This window comes from Anabrus simplex, chromosome 1 (assembly GCF_040414725.1).
Source record: "Anabrus simplex isolate iqAnaSimp1 chromosome 1, ASM4041472v1, whole genome shotgun sequence".
Taxonomy (NCBI): Eukaryota; Metazoa; Arthropoda; class Insecta; order Orthoptera; family Tettigoniidae; genus Anabrus; species Anabrus simplex.
In genome coordinates, this window is record NC_090265.1 from 1,780,600,058 (window position 1) to 1,780,614,788 (window position 14,731).

At 39.3% G+C, this 14,731-nt stretch overlaps 2 protein-coding genes across 2 annotated transcripts in view; both read left to right on the forward strand.

The window, feature by feature from the left end:
- The window catches only part of LOC136883237 (lysozyme), a gene marked incomplete at its 5' end in the record, with an annotated part of 464,330 nt that overhangs the window by 103,724 nt on the left and 345,875 nt on the right, over positions 1 to 14,731 (forward strand). The gene's annotated exons all lie outside the window — the stretch shown is intronic.
- The window catches only part of LOC136883198 (lysozyme), a 46,894-nt gene that overhangs the window by 20,403 nt on the left and 11,760 nt on the right, over positions 1 to 14,731 (forward strand). The window contains exon 2 of the mRNA XM_067155403.2: positions 13,430 to 13,624. Within this exon, the coding sequence (XP_067011504.2) occupies positions 13,430 to 13,624 (195 nt within the window). The remainder of the gene's footprint in view (positions 1 to 13,429; positions 13,625 to 14,731) is intronic.

Genomic DNA, 14,731 nt, shown 5'->3' on the forward strand with positions numbered 1-14,731 from the left:
AAATTTGTTTGGAAGGGTAATAGCGAGGTACATTTAGGGAAACAGGGTGGCCTAGGGAGTGGTGATAAGGGAACAGGGAACTGGAAATCAAGTGGGGATGGCATAAAATTGTTAGTGTTGAACTGTAGAAGTATTGTAAAGAAAGGAATAGAATTAAGTAATTTAATTTACCAGATATTGTAATAGGAGTTGAATCATGGCTGAGAAATGGTATAATGGATGCAGAAATTTTCTCACGACACTGGAGTAGAGATGGGATAGGAATGGTGGGAGGGGGAGTATTCATTCTGGTGAAAGAAGAATTTGTAAGCTACGAAAAAGTTAAAGATGAGACACATGAAATTCCAGTTGTAAGGCTCATTTCTAAAGATATCAAATCAAATCAAATCAAATCAAAATCTCTTTATTTGCAAGTGAGGTGTCTACTTCGGTGGCAAATGGTACACTAAAATACATTATTGTCAAGCACTAAATTTTAAATTAACAAGAGACGAAGCAAATTTTCATAGAATACAATATTATACAACTTACACTAATATTTTTTTCTATTAAACACACACATCATCCTTAATAAATTTATATTGTTAAAAAAATTCTACTTATAATATCTCCTGTACTTACAAACATAGTCAACTCATATACAGTATGTGAAATTACTTCTAATAATACTATACAACAGGTATAAGATTAAAATTAACATTGTATTTATTTACATATTTATATTTTACCAATTTTGGAACCTAAGTAGCATAACGACCTGCTACGTCTTAACCAGAGCCCCTTTTGCTTCCACTTTTCAGAGTTCCTGAAGGGCCTTCACAGCTACCGTAGCGGTCCCAGGGCCCTCGAAGTCCCCACTGTACTTCACCCCTACAGGCAGTCCCCTACTTGGGCTGTCCAAACTCCATAGACCAGGGGATGGAATTAATTTATTCACACACATCTTTTATTTACAATATCCTGCACTGTATTACAGACTATCCACTTCATATCCATATCGATAATGTAATGCAATTAATTAATGAAGAAAAGGTTCCACCTAATCGATACTTTCTCTTTTATTTGGCCTTAGGCTATATAAATATATAAATGTCTTTTTATAGCCTTATGCTATATTGTACCGGTAACGGCGGTACAGACTAAGTCCCCGTTATGAAAATCTTAAACTTACGTGTTATGCTCCGGAACGCTTACGAAGAACTAACTCGACAGCGAGCAACAGCTGCGCGCGTGTGACGTAGTGAGCGGGTGACGTCACAGCATGCCTCGCTGCACCACGAAGCCTGGATTGATGTAGAATGTTCTACGAGTTTCGGATCAAATATAAATACGTGCTGCTTCGCTCAGCAGATCAGTGTCAGAGTGTGAGTGTGTTGCAGCATGTTATAGTGAGCAGCAGTGCGCTGCAGAATGTGATACCAGTTTGTGGCCGGGATTTCTATAAGCACACTAGATTGTAGTATTCGCACCGTCAGTTCGCGGGTGCGGTAATCGAGCGTGAAGCCGCTGCTAAGTTTCAAGTTCGTGGACTTTAATATAGTCATGTTGAATGTGGACTTATTCAGATTTCCTTATATTGTGACAACCTTTTTCTCCGATAGGACGTGAGGTGAATTGTGTATCGTCTGGACATTATTTATTGACTGTTACTCTATACGAGTGTCCAAGACCCGCAAACATTTTTGAGTGTTCGAAATTGAAATTTTATGGACTTAAAACTGATTGCTCCTTGCCTAAGACTCGATACTTTAAGTTATAAACTGTGTTTAATCCAAATTTAATTTACCAATCCGTAAACCGTGGTCATGAACTGTGAACTGTGCAGGTGTGAACAGCGCATCTCTATTTTAATGAACAGTGCATTTCCATTCTAATGAACAGTGTACATTTAGTTTATGGACAGTCAAACCAAGGACTGTCAGTACTCAGTTAATTTCGTTTTTTTGGTTTCAACACGTGAACGAGTTTGATTCACGAGCGGAACATCTTTATTTCATTTAAATTGAACAGTGCTTCAATGAACTTGCTTCATGTTGTCATAGGTGCACCAAACTTTAAGTAACTTTAAACTGGACAATCAGTTCCGAGTGGACTTTATTTTGTGAATGTTTCTTTCACTTGACACGTGATAAAGTTAAGTGACATTTCACCGAGACATTTGTGTTTGGACTTTGTTGAAAGCATTTATAAACACTCTATCATCTGTGCAGAAGCAGCCTTTACACTAACTCACCCCAGAGCTGAACGATGTTCATTCATGTTCACTATTTACAAGGACTACCTCGACGCCATGGATCTTCAAAGCACCGAATAGATCTTCTAGAACTTCCATCGGGGGACGAATGGTGGTTCGCTGCTATGGAAAATGGAGCTGCCGGCATCCAAGGACATCGCCAGCCATAGGACGAGGAACTTTTTCGACTGTATACGCTGTACAGAGGTGATATTGATCTCAATTTTTTAATAAACTCTGAAACAAAGTTTTAAGATTTCTTTTAAACAAACCCTCTCCCTCTGTATGCACTTCAGCGACTGGTACACGCCCTGCGTCTCATCTCTACCGAAGTACCAAATTTACTGTTACAGAGGAGAGGGGTAGAAATTGGCGCCCCAGTCGTATCGGGGCCGATTTGGAGTGCAGTAAAATTAGAAATTAGCGCTTCAGCAATATCAGAACTTAATTATGAGTGCAGTAGACATTAAATTGACACTTAACCATTCTAAGCTCAATTTTGAAGTACTAGTAATTAAGAAGTGCAGTGATAGACAAAATCGCACTAAAATCGTGTGACTTAGTAATTTAATTCAGATACATTTCCAGTGCTTTATGTGGAATAACTATTAATATTACAGTGAATTTCTAACAAGATTTAACTTCTCTATAATAAGAAGTGTTATCAATGATATGGGATAACTTTTGTGTGTTAAATGTCTTTGAAATTTTTCTCTTTGAATGACTTTGAACATGAACTTTTAACCATTGGACAATAATGGTGATATCTGAATTTTTTAAAAGTGATTTATGATTTTCTTGTTGCTTGGTTTAAATGCATTACCATCAAAATGGAAAATATTTTAGCGGCTATTGAAGCTCTTAAGATTAGCTTAAATGAACGTATCGCCAAATCGCATGCTCAAGTAGGTGCTGATTTACAAGCTCGTATTACCGAGGCTAATGCCGCAACTGCTCAAGTAGGTGCTGATTTACAAGCTCGTATTAATGAGGCCAATGCTGCAACTGCTCAATTAGGTGCTGATTTACAAGCCCGAATTAACGAGGCCAATGCCGTAACTACTCAATTAGGTACTACTTTAGGATCTCGTATTACTGAGATTAACACTCGTATTGATGAGGCCAATGCTGCAACTGCTCAATTAGGTACCACTTTAGAATCTCGTATTAATGAGACCAGTACCGCAACTACAGCCAACTTAGAAAGTCGTATCACACAAGTAACTAAAGTAATTAATACCAAGTTTACCGAAGTTAATGCTAATTTGGAAAATAGGCTTACTAAAGCTGGTTCTGAGATTGAAAAACGATTCTCAGAAACTAATGCGAAGATTAATTCTAAGTTTACAGAAATAAACGAACGCCTCACCCGTGACTTAGAAACAGTAAAACAGGACCTTAAACTACAAATAGTTGAAGACTTAAAAGCTTCTTTTCCTACCTCACATCAATTGATTAAGGAAGTTGAAACCTTAAAGGCAGAATTTAAAGAATCTCATGGCCAGTTATCACAGGCACAAGCAAAAATAGCCTCTATTCAGGATAACATCCATGAATCTTTTAAGACTAACTTTCAGAAAATAAGTAATGAAGTCAATTTACTTAAAACAAGGCAGGAGGAAAGAGATAAGCATGTAAAAAGCCAATTAGATAGCGCACATACTCAAATCATTCGCATAGGCCGCGATGTAAATGAAGTGAAGCAGGACCTCGAAAAGGAAGTCCAGAGTGTGAAAAACTCCATCCGTGGGCAAGTTAAGAATATCAAGGTCGAATTACAAGGAAAAATAGAGACGATTGGTAATAGAATCTCTCAGGTGGAGAAGGAGGTGTCTACACACCAGTGTCAAGGGTTTAGTGGAGATACTTCTAGCATGTCCACAGTCTTAAAATTGTCAGACGATAAACCTGCAAAATTTTCCGGAAAGGAAGAGTACACAGCGAAAGAATTCCTTCTCAATATTGAAGAGTATTTCCAAGAGAATAAAGTACGATCCGATCATCAATTGAGGATAGCTTCTAGATTATTGGAAGGGAAAGCACTAAATTGGTACACAGCATTTAAATTTAACATTAAAACCTATGATGAGTTCAAGGAAGCCTTGTTGAAGAGGTTTTGGAATTCGGAAATTCAACATTTGATTAAGCTACAGTTGTACTCTAGGAGATACAACACAGCTATTAATTCTTCACGATATTCTGATTTTCTCATTTCCCAATTAAAGAAGATGCAGTTCTTTGATCCTCCTTTGCCAGAACAGGAGTTAATACAAGTAGTAACTTTACAATTTCCGGCGCATGTACAAGAAATTCTTGTGGCAGCCAATGTTCAAGACCTAGAACAACTTGATGATTTATTAAGGAAACTTGACACTGCCCATACACAAAATCTACCTAGGGTTACTAAGACGAAAGAGGTTGCAACTAACCATGTCGAAGTTAATAGCCCGCCGAGATCGAATCCCGAACCCCGTGAGGAAGTAGAACCACGGAGAGATCCGTTATCTCATTTCCGACGATTCAGAAGACGTCCATACAGGCAAAGTGCGCCTTATAGACGTAATCAAACGTGGAAGAAACCTACCGAGTCACTTACTCGAGATGGAGATTCGCCGAGAGCCGAGATCGAAAGAAGATGGAGAGAAACTCGCGAATATATCCAGAATCGAAACCGGGATGAAGAATTACCTGGCGCCACCTCTTTAGAATATCAAGAGCATGCCAGAAGACAGAACACGACGCCTGCGACCAACCCTGAATCGACAGGCGCAATAAAAAAAAAACTTCGACAACACAACAATAAGATTGCCTGAAAACCGTAGTGGAGGGGAAATGATTTGTGTCACTAATATTAATTACTGGTACTTGGATGACTCAGATCTCTTGTATGAAGATCCCACTCCTACAACACCGAAGGTCCAGCGAAGTCTTCCAGTTATTAATATTACTTTGAATACCCTTTATGTAACTGCCTTAATTGATTCTGGAGCTCAAGCTTCGTTAATGTCTGAGAGGTTAATTGAAATGTTGAAGGGAGGAAAAGACATGTTACTGATACCAGTCGCACAGATTAAAATTAAAGGGATAGTACCGGACAGGCATATCAAATGTAAATTTCAAGCTTTTGTTACATTTGACATTGAAGGTGTCCAGTTCGAGCATATATTCCTAGTTATTTCGCCGATGAAATTCAACGTCATCCTAGGGTCAGATTTCCTAGCCAAGTATGGGGGAATTATTGATTATCCTGCCAACGTCATACGATTTTTTAATATCGACTCTGTAGAGTTGCAGCTGGTAGACTGTAATAATTTGAAGTGCCAAGGTCTGGGTACCGCATTCATAGAAGCCGGAGGCAAGATGAGCGATGCTTTGCCTGCCGATGAAATAGATTGCGAAGAGGGTAGACCCGGTCAAGAGGGACCCGTCGAGGGCCAGGAAGTGCCCATTTTTGAGGATATATTCGACGAAGGTCGTGATCACTTCATATTTCTCACCAGTGTGGCTGAAAGCCCAGAGTTCGATTCCCGCGTGGCAGAAGCAACTCGACAAATATTTGAAAAATTCCCTGAAGTTTTTGATGACAAACCAGGCGTTATTAGAGATTTTGAATACCAATTGAATGTCAAGGACACCTCTCCTTATAAAAGGCGGCCCTATCCAGTTCCTGAGAAGTACCGAGAGGAAGCCAGGATTGTGATAAAGGAAATGGAAAATAATGGTATCATTTCTAAATGTGTCACTCCGTATCTAAACCCCTTGGCTATTGTAAAAAAATCGAATGGCAGTCTGCGTTTGTGCCTAGACGCGCGCATGCTCAATGATAGGCTTGTATTGGAACATGACCACCCACCTTCACTCAGGGATGTCATCCGGAAATTTAGAGGCATGAAACTCTTCTCTACTATGGACATGACGTCATCTTATTTTCACATCTTATTGGCGGAGGATAGCAGGAAATTTACAGGCTTCATTTTCGAAAACATTACATATGCATTCAATCGTCTCCCTTTCGGGATCAAGAATTCAGGGGCAGTTCTCATCAGGGCTCTTGAGAATCAATTATCCGATGAGATTAAAAAAATCGCAACGATTTATGTTGATGATATCCTGATAGCTTCGGAGTCCTTAGAGCAACACATTGAAGACGTTAATAAGGTACTCGACGAACTCAAAACCAAAAATTTTAAGATAAATGCCTGTAAAAGCCAGTTTTTTAAGACAGAGGTACTGTTCTTGGGTCACCTCATTAGTGGAGACGGGATCAGACCTAATCCGGCCAAGATTCAAAGTATTTTGGATTTCCCGAAACCCACAAAAATTAAACATGTGAGACAATTTCTGGGACTATGTCAGTTCTTTGCACAGCATTGCCCAGATTACACCAAAACGGTAGCACCCTTGCAGCTGCTGCTCAAGAAAAATAATAAGTGGAAATGGTCAAAAGAATGCGAGGAGGCTTTTTCCGAAACAAAGAAGATGCTTCAGGGGAGCGTACGGTTAGCATATCCTAACTTTGAATGGCCCTTTTGCCTTGAGTGCGACGCCAGCTCCGTAGGCATCGGTGCAGCGCTGTACCAAATCGATCCTGAGAAGCCTGATGTCCGCATCTTTATTTCATTCATGAGCAGGAAGTTGAGACCACATGAGAGGTCCTATACTATTACGGAACTTGAGGCTCTTGCTATTGTATATTCCTTGTTGTACTGGAGGAAGATTATATATGGGTATCCCGTGACCATCTACACGGATCACAAAGCCCTCACATTTATCATGTCTTCTGATCTAACTAGCGAGAGAGTAACCCGGTGGGCACTTTTTATTCAGCAGTTCAACATAACTGTTATTCACAGACCAGGAAGGAAGAACATCCTAGCTGATGCTTTAAGCCGCAATCCAGTCGATGTCGTCACTAGTCATCACATAGAAGTCATGAGCAACAAAGATGAGGAATTTCTTAGGAAATTACAGTACTTACCTCAAGCACAGGGGAGAGATAGGAAATCCCGAGAATTGATTAGATTTCTTAAGGGTTTGATTCCTGCAAATGACGATGACTATTTTCGCATCTCAATGTTGGCTCAATCTTTTTGCTTTCATGATGGATTACTGTATAAGTATCTTGATCATGCCAAAACCAAACGCCGAATTTATGCTCCTCCACGCTTAAGGTCCAACATTATCTGGCACTGTCATTCAATATCTGGACATGCCGGCACGGATAAAGTAATGATGATCATAAAGGAAAAGTTCACTTGGGAGTACATGAGACGTGATATTAGAAACGTTCTCCGAACTTGTGATGTCTGCCAACGAACTAAGCCTAATAATAGATTGTTGAGGGAGTTTCCAAAGCCACTTCTTCCCGAAAAACCTGGTGAAATATTGGCTTTAGACCTATACGGGCCACTCCCCAAGGCGAACCGCGGCAACAGGCACATTGTGGTGGCAGTAGATGTCTTCTCTAAGTATACGATGCTATTGCCCATACAGAAGGCTAATGCTGGAAACATCCTCCGAAGGATCAAGAAAAACATTATTCCAGAGATGGGAAAACCGGAGTTCCTACTCACCGATCATGGACCCCAATTTACATCTATGGAGTTCCAAACAGTACTCGAAGAACTCGGTATAAGACACATTATGAATTCTATTCGACACCCAGAGGCTAATCCCGCTGAGAGAATCATGCGCGAGATTGCAAGATTTTGCCGTTTGTATTGCAGAACTCAACACTGGAAATGGATCGAAGTCTTACCCGTGATGCAGCAATGTGTAAATTCAACTGTTCATGAGTCTACGCAGGACATCCCCATGACTGTACATAGAGATGTCATGCCTGACAGGCCATGGGACCAAGTATTACCATCACCTCAAGATCCAGCAATTACTCATCAGACTCGCGTGGACGCAACAAGGGAGAAGCTCAGACACGCTGCTAGAATCAGAGAGAACCGATACCGAAACCGCGCGTTTCGACAACCACTTAGAGTCAATGATTATGTTTTGATAAGAAAACCAGCTGTTTCACATCCCGAACTTCGCATTTATGCAAAGTTTTGCCCGCTTTATGTAGGACCATATAGGATTGCAGAGGTTCTCGAGAACGGGGCATACAAAATTAAGAAACTGGATGGAAGCATCGAGGGCATTTACAATGCAGCCAACCTAAAGAAATATTTCAGGAGAGAATATCATTAAAAGAAAATCCTATCGAATTTTCTTTTCCCCAGGAGGAGGGGGAGATGTACCGGTAACGGCGGTACAGACTAAGTCCCCGTTATGAAAATCTTAAACTTACGTGTTATGCTCCGGAACGCTTACGAAGAACTAACTCGACAGCGAGCAACAGCTGCGCGCGTGTGACGTAGTGAGCGGGTGACGTCACAGCATGCCTCGCTGCACCACGAAGCCTGGATTGATGTAGAATGTTCTACGAGTTTCGGATCAAATATAAATAGTGAGCAGCAGTGCGCTGCAGAATGTGATACCAGTTTGTGGCCGGGATTTCTATAAGCACACTAGATTGTAGTATTCGCACCGTCAGTTCGCGGGTGCGGTAATCGAGCGTGAAGCCGCTGCTAAGTTTCAAGTTCGTGGACTTTAATATAGTCATGTTGAATGTGGACTTATTCAGATTTCCTTATATTGTGACAACCTTTTACTCCGATAGGACGTGAGGTGAATTGTGTATCGTCTGGACATTATTTATTGACTGTTACTCTATACGAGTGTCCAAGACCCGCAAACATTTTTGAGTGTTCGAAATTGAAATTTTATGGACTTAAAACTGATTGCTCCTTGCCTAAGACTCGATACTTTAAGTTATAAACTGTGTTTAATCCAAATTTAATTTACCAATCCGTAAACCGTGGTCATGAACTGTGAACTGTGCAGGTGTGAACAGCGCATCTCTATTTTAATGAACAGTGCATTTCCATTCTAATGAACAGTGTACATTTAGTTTATGGACAGTCAAACCAAGGACTGTCAGTACTCAGTTAATTTCGTTTTTTTGGTTTCAACACGTGAACGAGTTTGATTCACGAGCGGAACATCTTTATTTCATTTAAATTGAACAGTGCTTCAATGAACTTGCTTCATGTTGTCATAGGTGCACCAAACTTTAAGTAACTTTAAACTGGACAATCAGTTCCGAGTGGACTTTATTTTGTGAATGTTTCTTTCACTTGACACGTGATAAAGTTAAGTGACATTTCACCGAGACATTTGTGTTTGGACTTTGTTGAAAGCATTTATAAACACTCTATCATCTGTGCAGAAGCAGCCTTTACACTAACTCGCCCCAGAGCTGAACGATGTTCATTCATGTTCACTATTTACAAGGACTACCTCGACGCCATGGATCTTCAAAGCACCGAATAGATCTTCTAGAACTTCCATCGGGGGACGAATGGTGGTTCGCTGCTATGGAAAATGGAGCTGCCGGCATCCAAGGACATCGCCAGCCATAGGACGAGGAACTTTTTCGACTGTATACGCTGTACAGAGGTGATATTGATCTCAATTTTTTAATAAACTCTGAAACAAAGTTTTAAGATTTCTTTTAAACAAACCCTCTCCCTCTGTATGCACTTCAGCGACTGGTACACGCCCTGCGTCTCATCTCTACCGAAGTACCAAATTTACTGTTACAATATAAATATATAAATGTCTTTTTATATAGCCTAAGGCTAAATAAAAGAGAAAGTATCGATTAGGTGGAACCTTTTCTTCATTAATTACTTGCATATACTGCACTGGTCGAATGCCCTCTAACATTTCATTTATTTTCTCTGTTGCTGTTTATTCTCTCCTTAAATATCTGTACAGATTTTGGAAAAGGATCAAACACTACCCCTGGTAAACTGTTCCACTCCTTCACGCCCTTCCCAATGAATGAAAATTTACCCCAATCGCTTCGGCTAAAATTCCTCCTAATTTTGTACTTGTGATCAGTTCTGCCAATATAATTATTTTCCAACCGAAGCCTCTCACGGATTTCTCTCCATGCTTCTTCTCCTCTATAGGCTCTATATAATCCTATAAGTCTAGTTTTCTCTCTTCTCTTACTTAACGTTTCCCACCCAAGTTCCTCTAACATATCTGATACACTACTGTTTCTCCTGAAATCCCCTGTTACAAATCTTGCTGCTTTCCTCTGCACACTATCTAGTTCTTTTATTAGGTATTCTTGGTGAGGATTCCAAACACTGTTTGCATATTCCAATAATGGACGAACCATACTTAAGTAACTTTTTTCTTTTAATTCTTTGTTGCATCCTTTAAGTAGCCTCATTATGACATGTAATGATCTGTATGCTTTCCCAACAATGTCATCAACATGACCCTTCCAGTGCAAATTACTTTCAAATCTCACACCTAAGTATTTGCACTTGCCATCTTTTGGGATAACTACCTCATCCAAAGTATATTCAAATTCAGTTTTAAAGCTCCTGTTTGTGAATGTTGTAACAGTTGATTTGCCTCCATTAACCTTCATATTATTTTCTTCTACCCATTGTTGGATACTCTCGAGGTCCCTTTGTAATTCTGAACAATCCTCAATGTTATTTAATTTCCTATAAACAATTATGTCATCTGCATACAATCTTATTTTCGACGTTATATTGTTCCCTAAATCATTTGCGTATATTAAGAAAAGTAACGGACCGATTATACTACCCTGTGCAATTCCCTTCCAAACTTTCTCTTCCTGTGATATATTATTTCCTACTTTGACTTTCTGAACCCTTGAATTTAGAAATGTTCATATCCAAAGTATAACCCTTACGTCCAATCCTATTCCCTCCAATTTCTTTAATAATATTCCATGTTCCACTCTATCAAAGGCTTTGGAAAGATCTATGGCTCTGCAATGTAACCGGCCTCCTGAATCCAACTGATCTGATATGTCCTGCTGAAATCCCACCAGTTGTGCCTCACAAGAAAATTTCTTTCTAAATCCATACTGGCTCCTCATGAACCAATTTTTATCATCACATATCCCTCTGATGTACTTTGCTATTAAACTCTCCAGTATTTTACAAACTATACTGGTCAGGCTGATTGGTCTGTAGTTCTCTGGTTTCCTTTTATCACCCTTTCCTTTATAAATTGGTGTTATTATAGATTCCTTCCATTCCTTTGGTATAATAGGCAACTTGATATATTTGGAGTGTACAGACCGGGAAAGGGTAGCACTGACATGGATTCGGAATTATTTGATAGGATAGTCGGCTATGTGGGAAACGACATGGAAAGAAATGTGATTGTAGCGGGAGATCTGAATTTGGAAGGAAATGTGAACGACAGGAAGCATGACCAACAAATGGCAAATAAGTTAATATGGGAAGGACAGCTGATTCAGAAAGTGATGGAGCCAACCAGACGGAAAAATATCCTGGATGTCGTGCTGATGAAACCAGATGAGCTCTATAGGGAAACTGAAGTAATAGATGGTATTAGTGATCATGAAGCTGTTTTTGTCGTAGTCAAAAATAAATGTGATAGAAAGGAAGGCTTTAAAAGTAGGACTATTAGGCAGTACCATATGGCTGATAAAACAGGCATGAGGCAGTTTCTAAAAAGTAACTATGATCGGTGGAAAACGGTAAATAAAAATGTAAACAGACTCTGGGATGGGTTTAAAGAAATTGTTGAAGAATGCGAAAACAGGTTTGTTCCATTAAGGGTGGTAAGAAATGGTAAAGACCCACCTTATTATAATAGAGAAATAAAGAGACTAAGAAGGAGGTGCAGACTGGAAAGAAATAGAGTTAGAAATGGCTGTGGAAGTAAGGAGAAATTGAAGGAACTTACTAGAAAATTGAATCTAGCATAGAAAGAAGCTAAGGATAACATGATGGCAAGCATAATTGGCAGTCATACAAATTTTAGTGAAAAATGGAAGGGTATGTATAGGTATTTTAAGGCAGAAACAGGTTCCAAGAAGGACATTCCAGGAATAATTAACAAACAAGGGGAGTGTGTATGTGAGGATCTTCAAAAGGCAGAAGTATTCAGTCAGCAGTATGTAAAGATTGTTGGTTACAAGGAAAATGTTGAGATAGAGGAGGAGACTAAGGCCAATGATATTTATCACATGTAAGTGGTATGTTCCGAGCTGTCAGCGGAGAGATGTTGTGGAATGACATTAGTAGATGAATAAGTTTGAGTGGCGTTTATAAAAGTAGGAAAGATCACAATATGAAGATAAAGTTGGAATTCAAGAGGACAAACTGGGGCAAATATTCATTTATAGGAAGGGGAGTTAGGGATTGGAATAACTTACCAAGGGAGACGTTCAATAAATTTCCAATTTCTTTGAAATCATTTAGGAAAAGGCTAGGAAAACAACAGATAGAGAATCTTCCACCTGGGCGACTGCCCTAAATGCAGATCAGTATTGATTGATTGATAGTGGGGTCGAACCCCACCGTCGGCAGGACTGAAGATGGTTTTCCATGGTTTCCCATTTTCACACCAGGCTGTACATTAATTGAGGCCAAGGCTGGTTTCTTCCCACTCCTAGGCCTTTCTTATCCCATCGTCGCCATAAGACCTATCTGTGTCGGTGCGATATAAAGCAATTATCAAAACAAAACAAAAAACATGAAAAGTGAGACTTTCGTCAGTATGAGAAATTTCTGAATTGGACATTAAATGGTAAGTAACAGTAGGTTTATCTATGTTATTATTATTATTATTATTATTATTATTATTATTATTATTATTATTATTATTATTATTATTATTGTTGTTGTTGTTGTTGTTGTTGTTGTTGTTGTTGTTGTTGTTGTTGTTGTTGTTGTTGTTGTTGATGATGATGTTGTTGTTGTTGCATTTTAATTTCTTCATTTGTATTATATTATTGTACTTAGGAAGTAAAATGTTTATTTATATTGTGTACTCTAACATATATTTTATGTACAGTAAGATGGCATAGAAGCATTGTAATTAGTTTCAGTCTCTTTTTGTTTAGTTAATATTTTAATTTAATGGTATTTATATATTCACTGGTCAAGTGTAAGACAGGGACATGTGTCTTTAACTTTGCCAGTTAAAATAAACCATATCTATCTGTGTCACACAATACGGTAACCCTAACTTTATTTCATCTTTCTTGCCATTAATTCACACTACTCTTCCAAATACATTATGCTACATTAACTAATATGACTTTATTTCAAGTAGCAGCTAAGGTATCCACATCCTGTGATGTAGTGGACGATAAATGCTTGAAATGTTTGTGCATGATCAGGACTGGATGTGATATTGAGAGAGAATGTACCGATGATGGTCAATGTGGGTTGTTTGGGATAACCAAACTTTACTGGCTCGACGGTGGAAAGAAGGTGATTATTGGAGATAACCCTAATGCTGTTGGAGGTAAGTTACAACTTCTGGCAGATTCATTATACAGTATGGTTGACAGGTTGTAGGTTTTTATGTATTCTTATATTCTTTTACTGTTAATTTAGCCTTACATTTTTTATTTCCCCGTACAGCACTTTCTTCCATTTCTTTCTTCTTCTTGGTTTGAATGGGCCTACTTTGGACCACACATGTTCAATTGTTGGGCTTTGATCTTTTCCCAGTATTATCGCATTTTCTTGTATTATTCTTCAAGCAACTTCTTCAGGAATCCTTCTGTTGACCTTCTGAGTCTAACACAGGCGGAGATTTTCTTTCAGGGTTTTCTTCTCCCTTTGCCTTTGGTGTCCAGTCACCTCAACCTACAAGGCAGCAGGTTGTACTTGTATTAATCCCTGAATACAGGGCTTCCTCTTCTGCCATCTCCACCATATGGAAAGCCACCTTCTCCGCTGTAGAAGTCGTTGAGGTCTTCACTCGTAACCCTGAGCTGGGACCCTTGTCAGATATTACACACAGGGTCAGTGTGGTCTGGAACTCACATAGGCAGGGGCGCCACTCCCTGAATAGGACTGCCTCCGAAAAGGGTCCCTACCTGCTACCTGGATAGCAAAAACTGGAGGAGGCTCGTACACAACTGCACGCAGCTTCCTAGAGCGAAGAAATGATGATGATGATGATGATGATGATGATCATTTCTGATCATTTCTGATGATTTCTGATGATTATTTTCTGCTGGTGTAACTCTTTTTTTCATTTGTCCAGTGAATATCTTTCTTCTATTTTCTTTTTTCTTCCTGAAATCCATGGACTTCTTTCATATGGACCATCTATCTTGAAGATCCAATATTCCCAGCTCTTTAATGTACTTCTCAGTTTCTGACAGCCAAGTGGTACGAATCTTCTTGTTGTGCCAGAAGATGAACAGGTGACTCATCATTGTTTTGGAAGACAGCCTTATTATATGACCATAGAAAGCTACTGTCCTTTTCCTAGCATAATCAGAGAACCTCTCTATGTCTTTGTAGAGCTCAGAATTGTGCCATCTAGGGAATTCTTTATCTTCCTTTACCAGACCTAAGACCTTCCTGAGAATTCTCCTCTCTCTGACTTCTAGTTTCT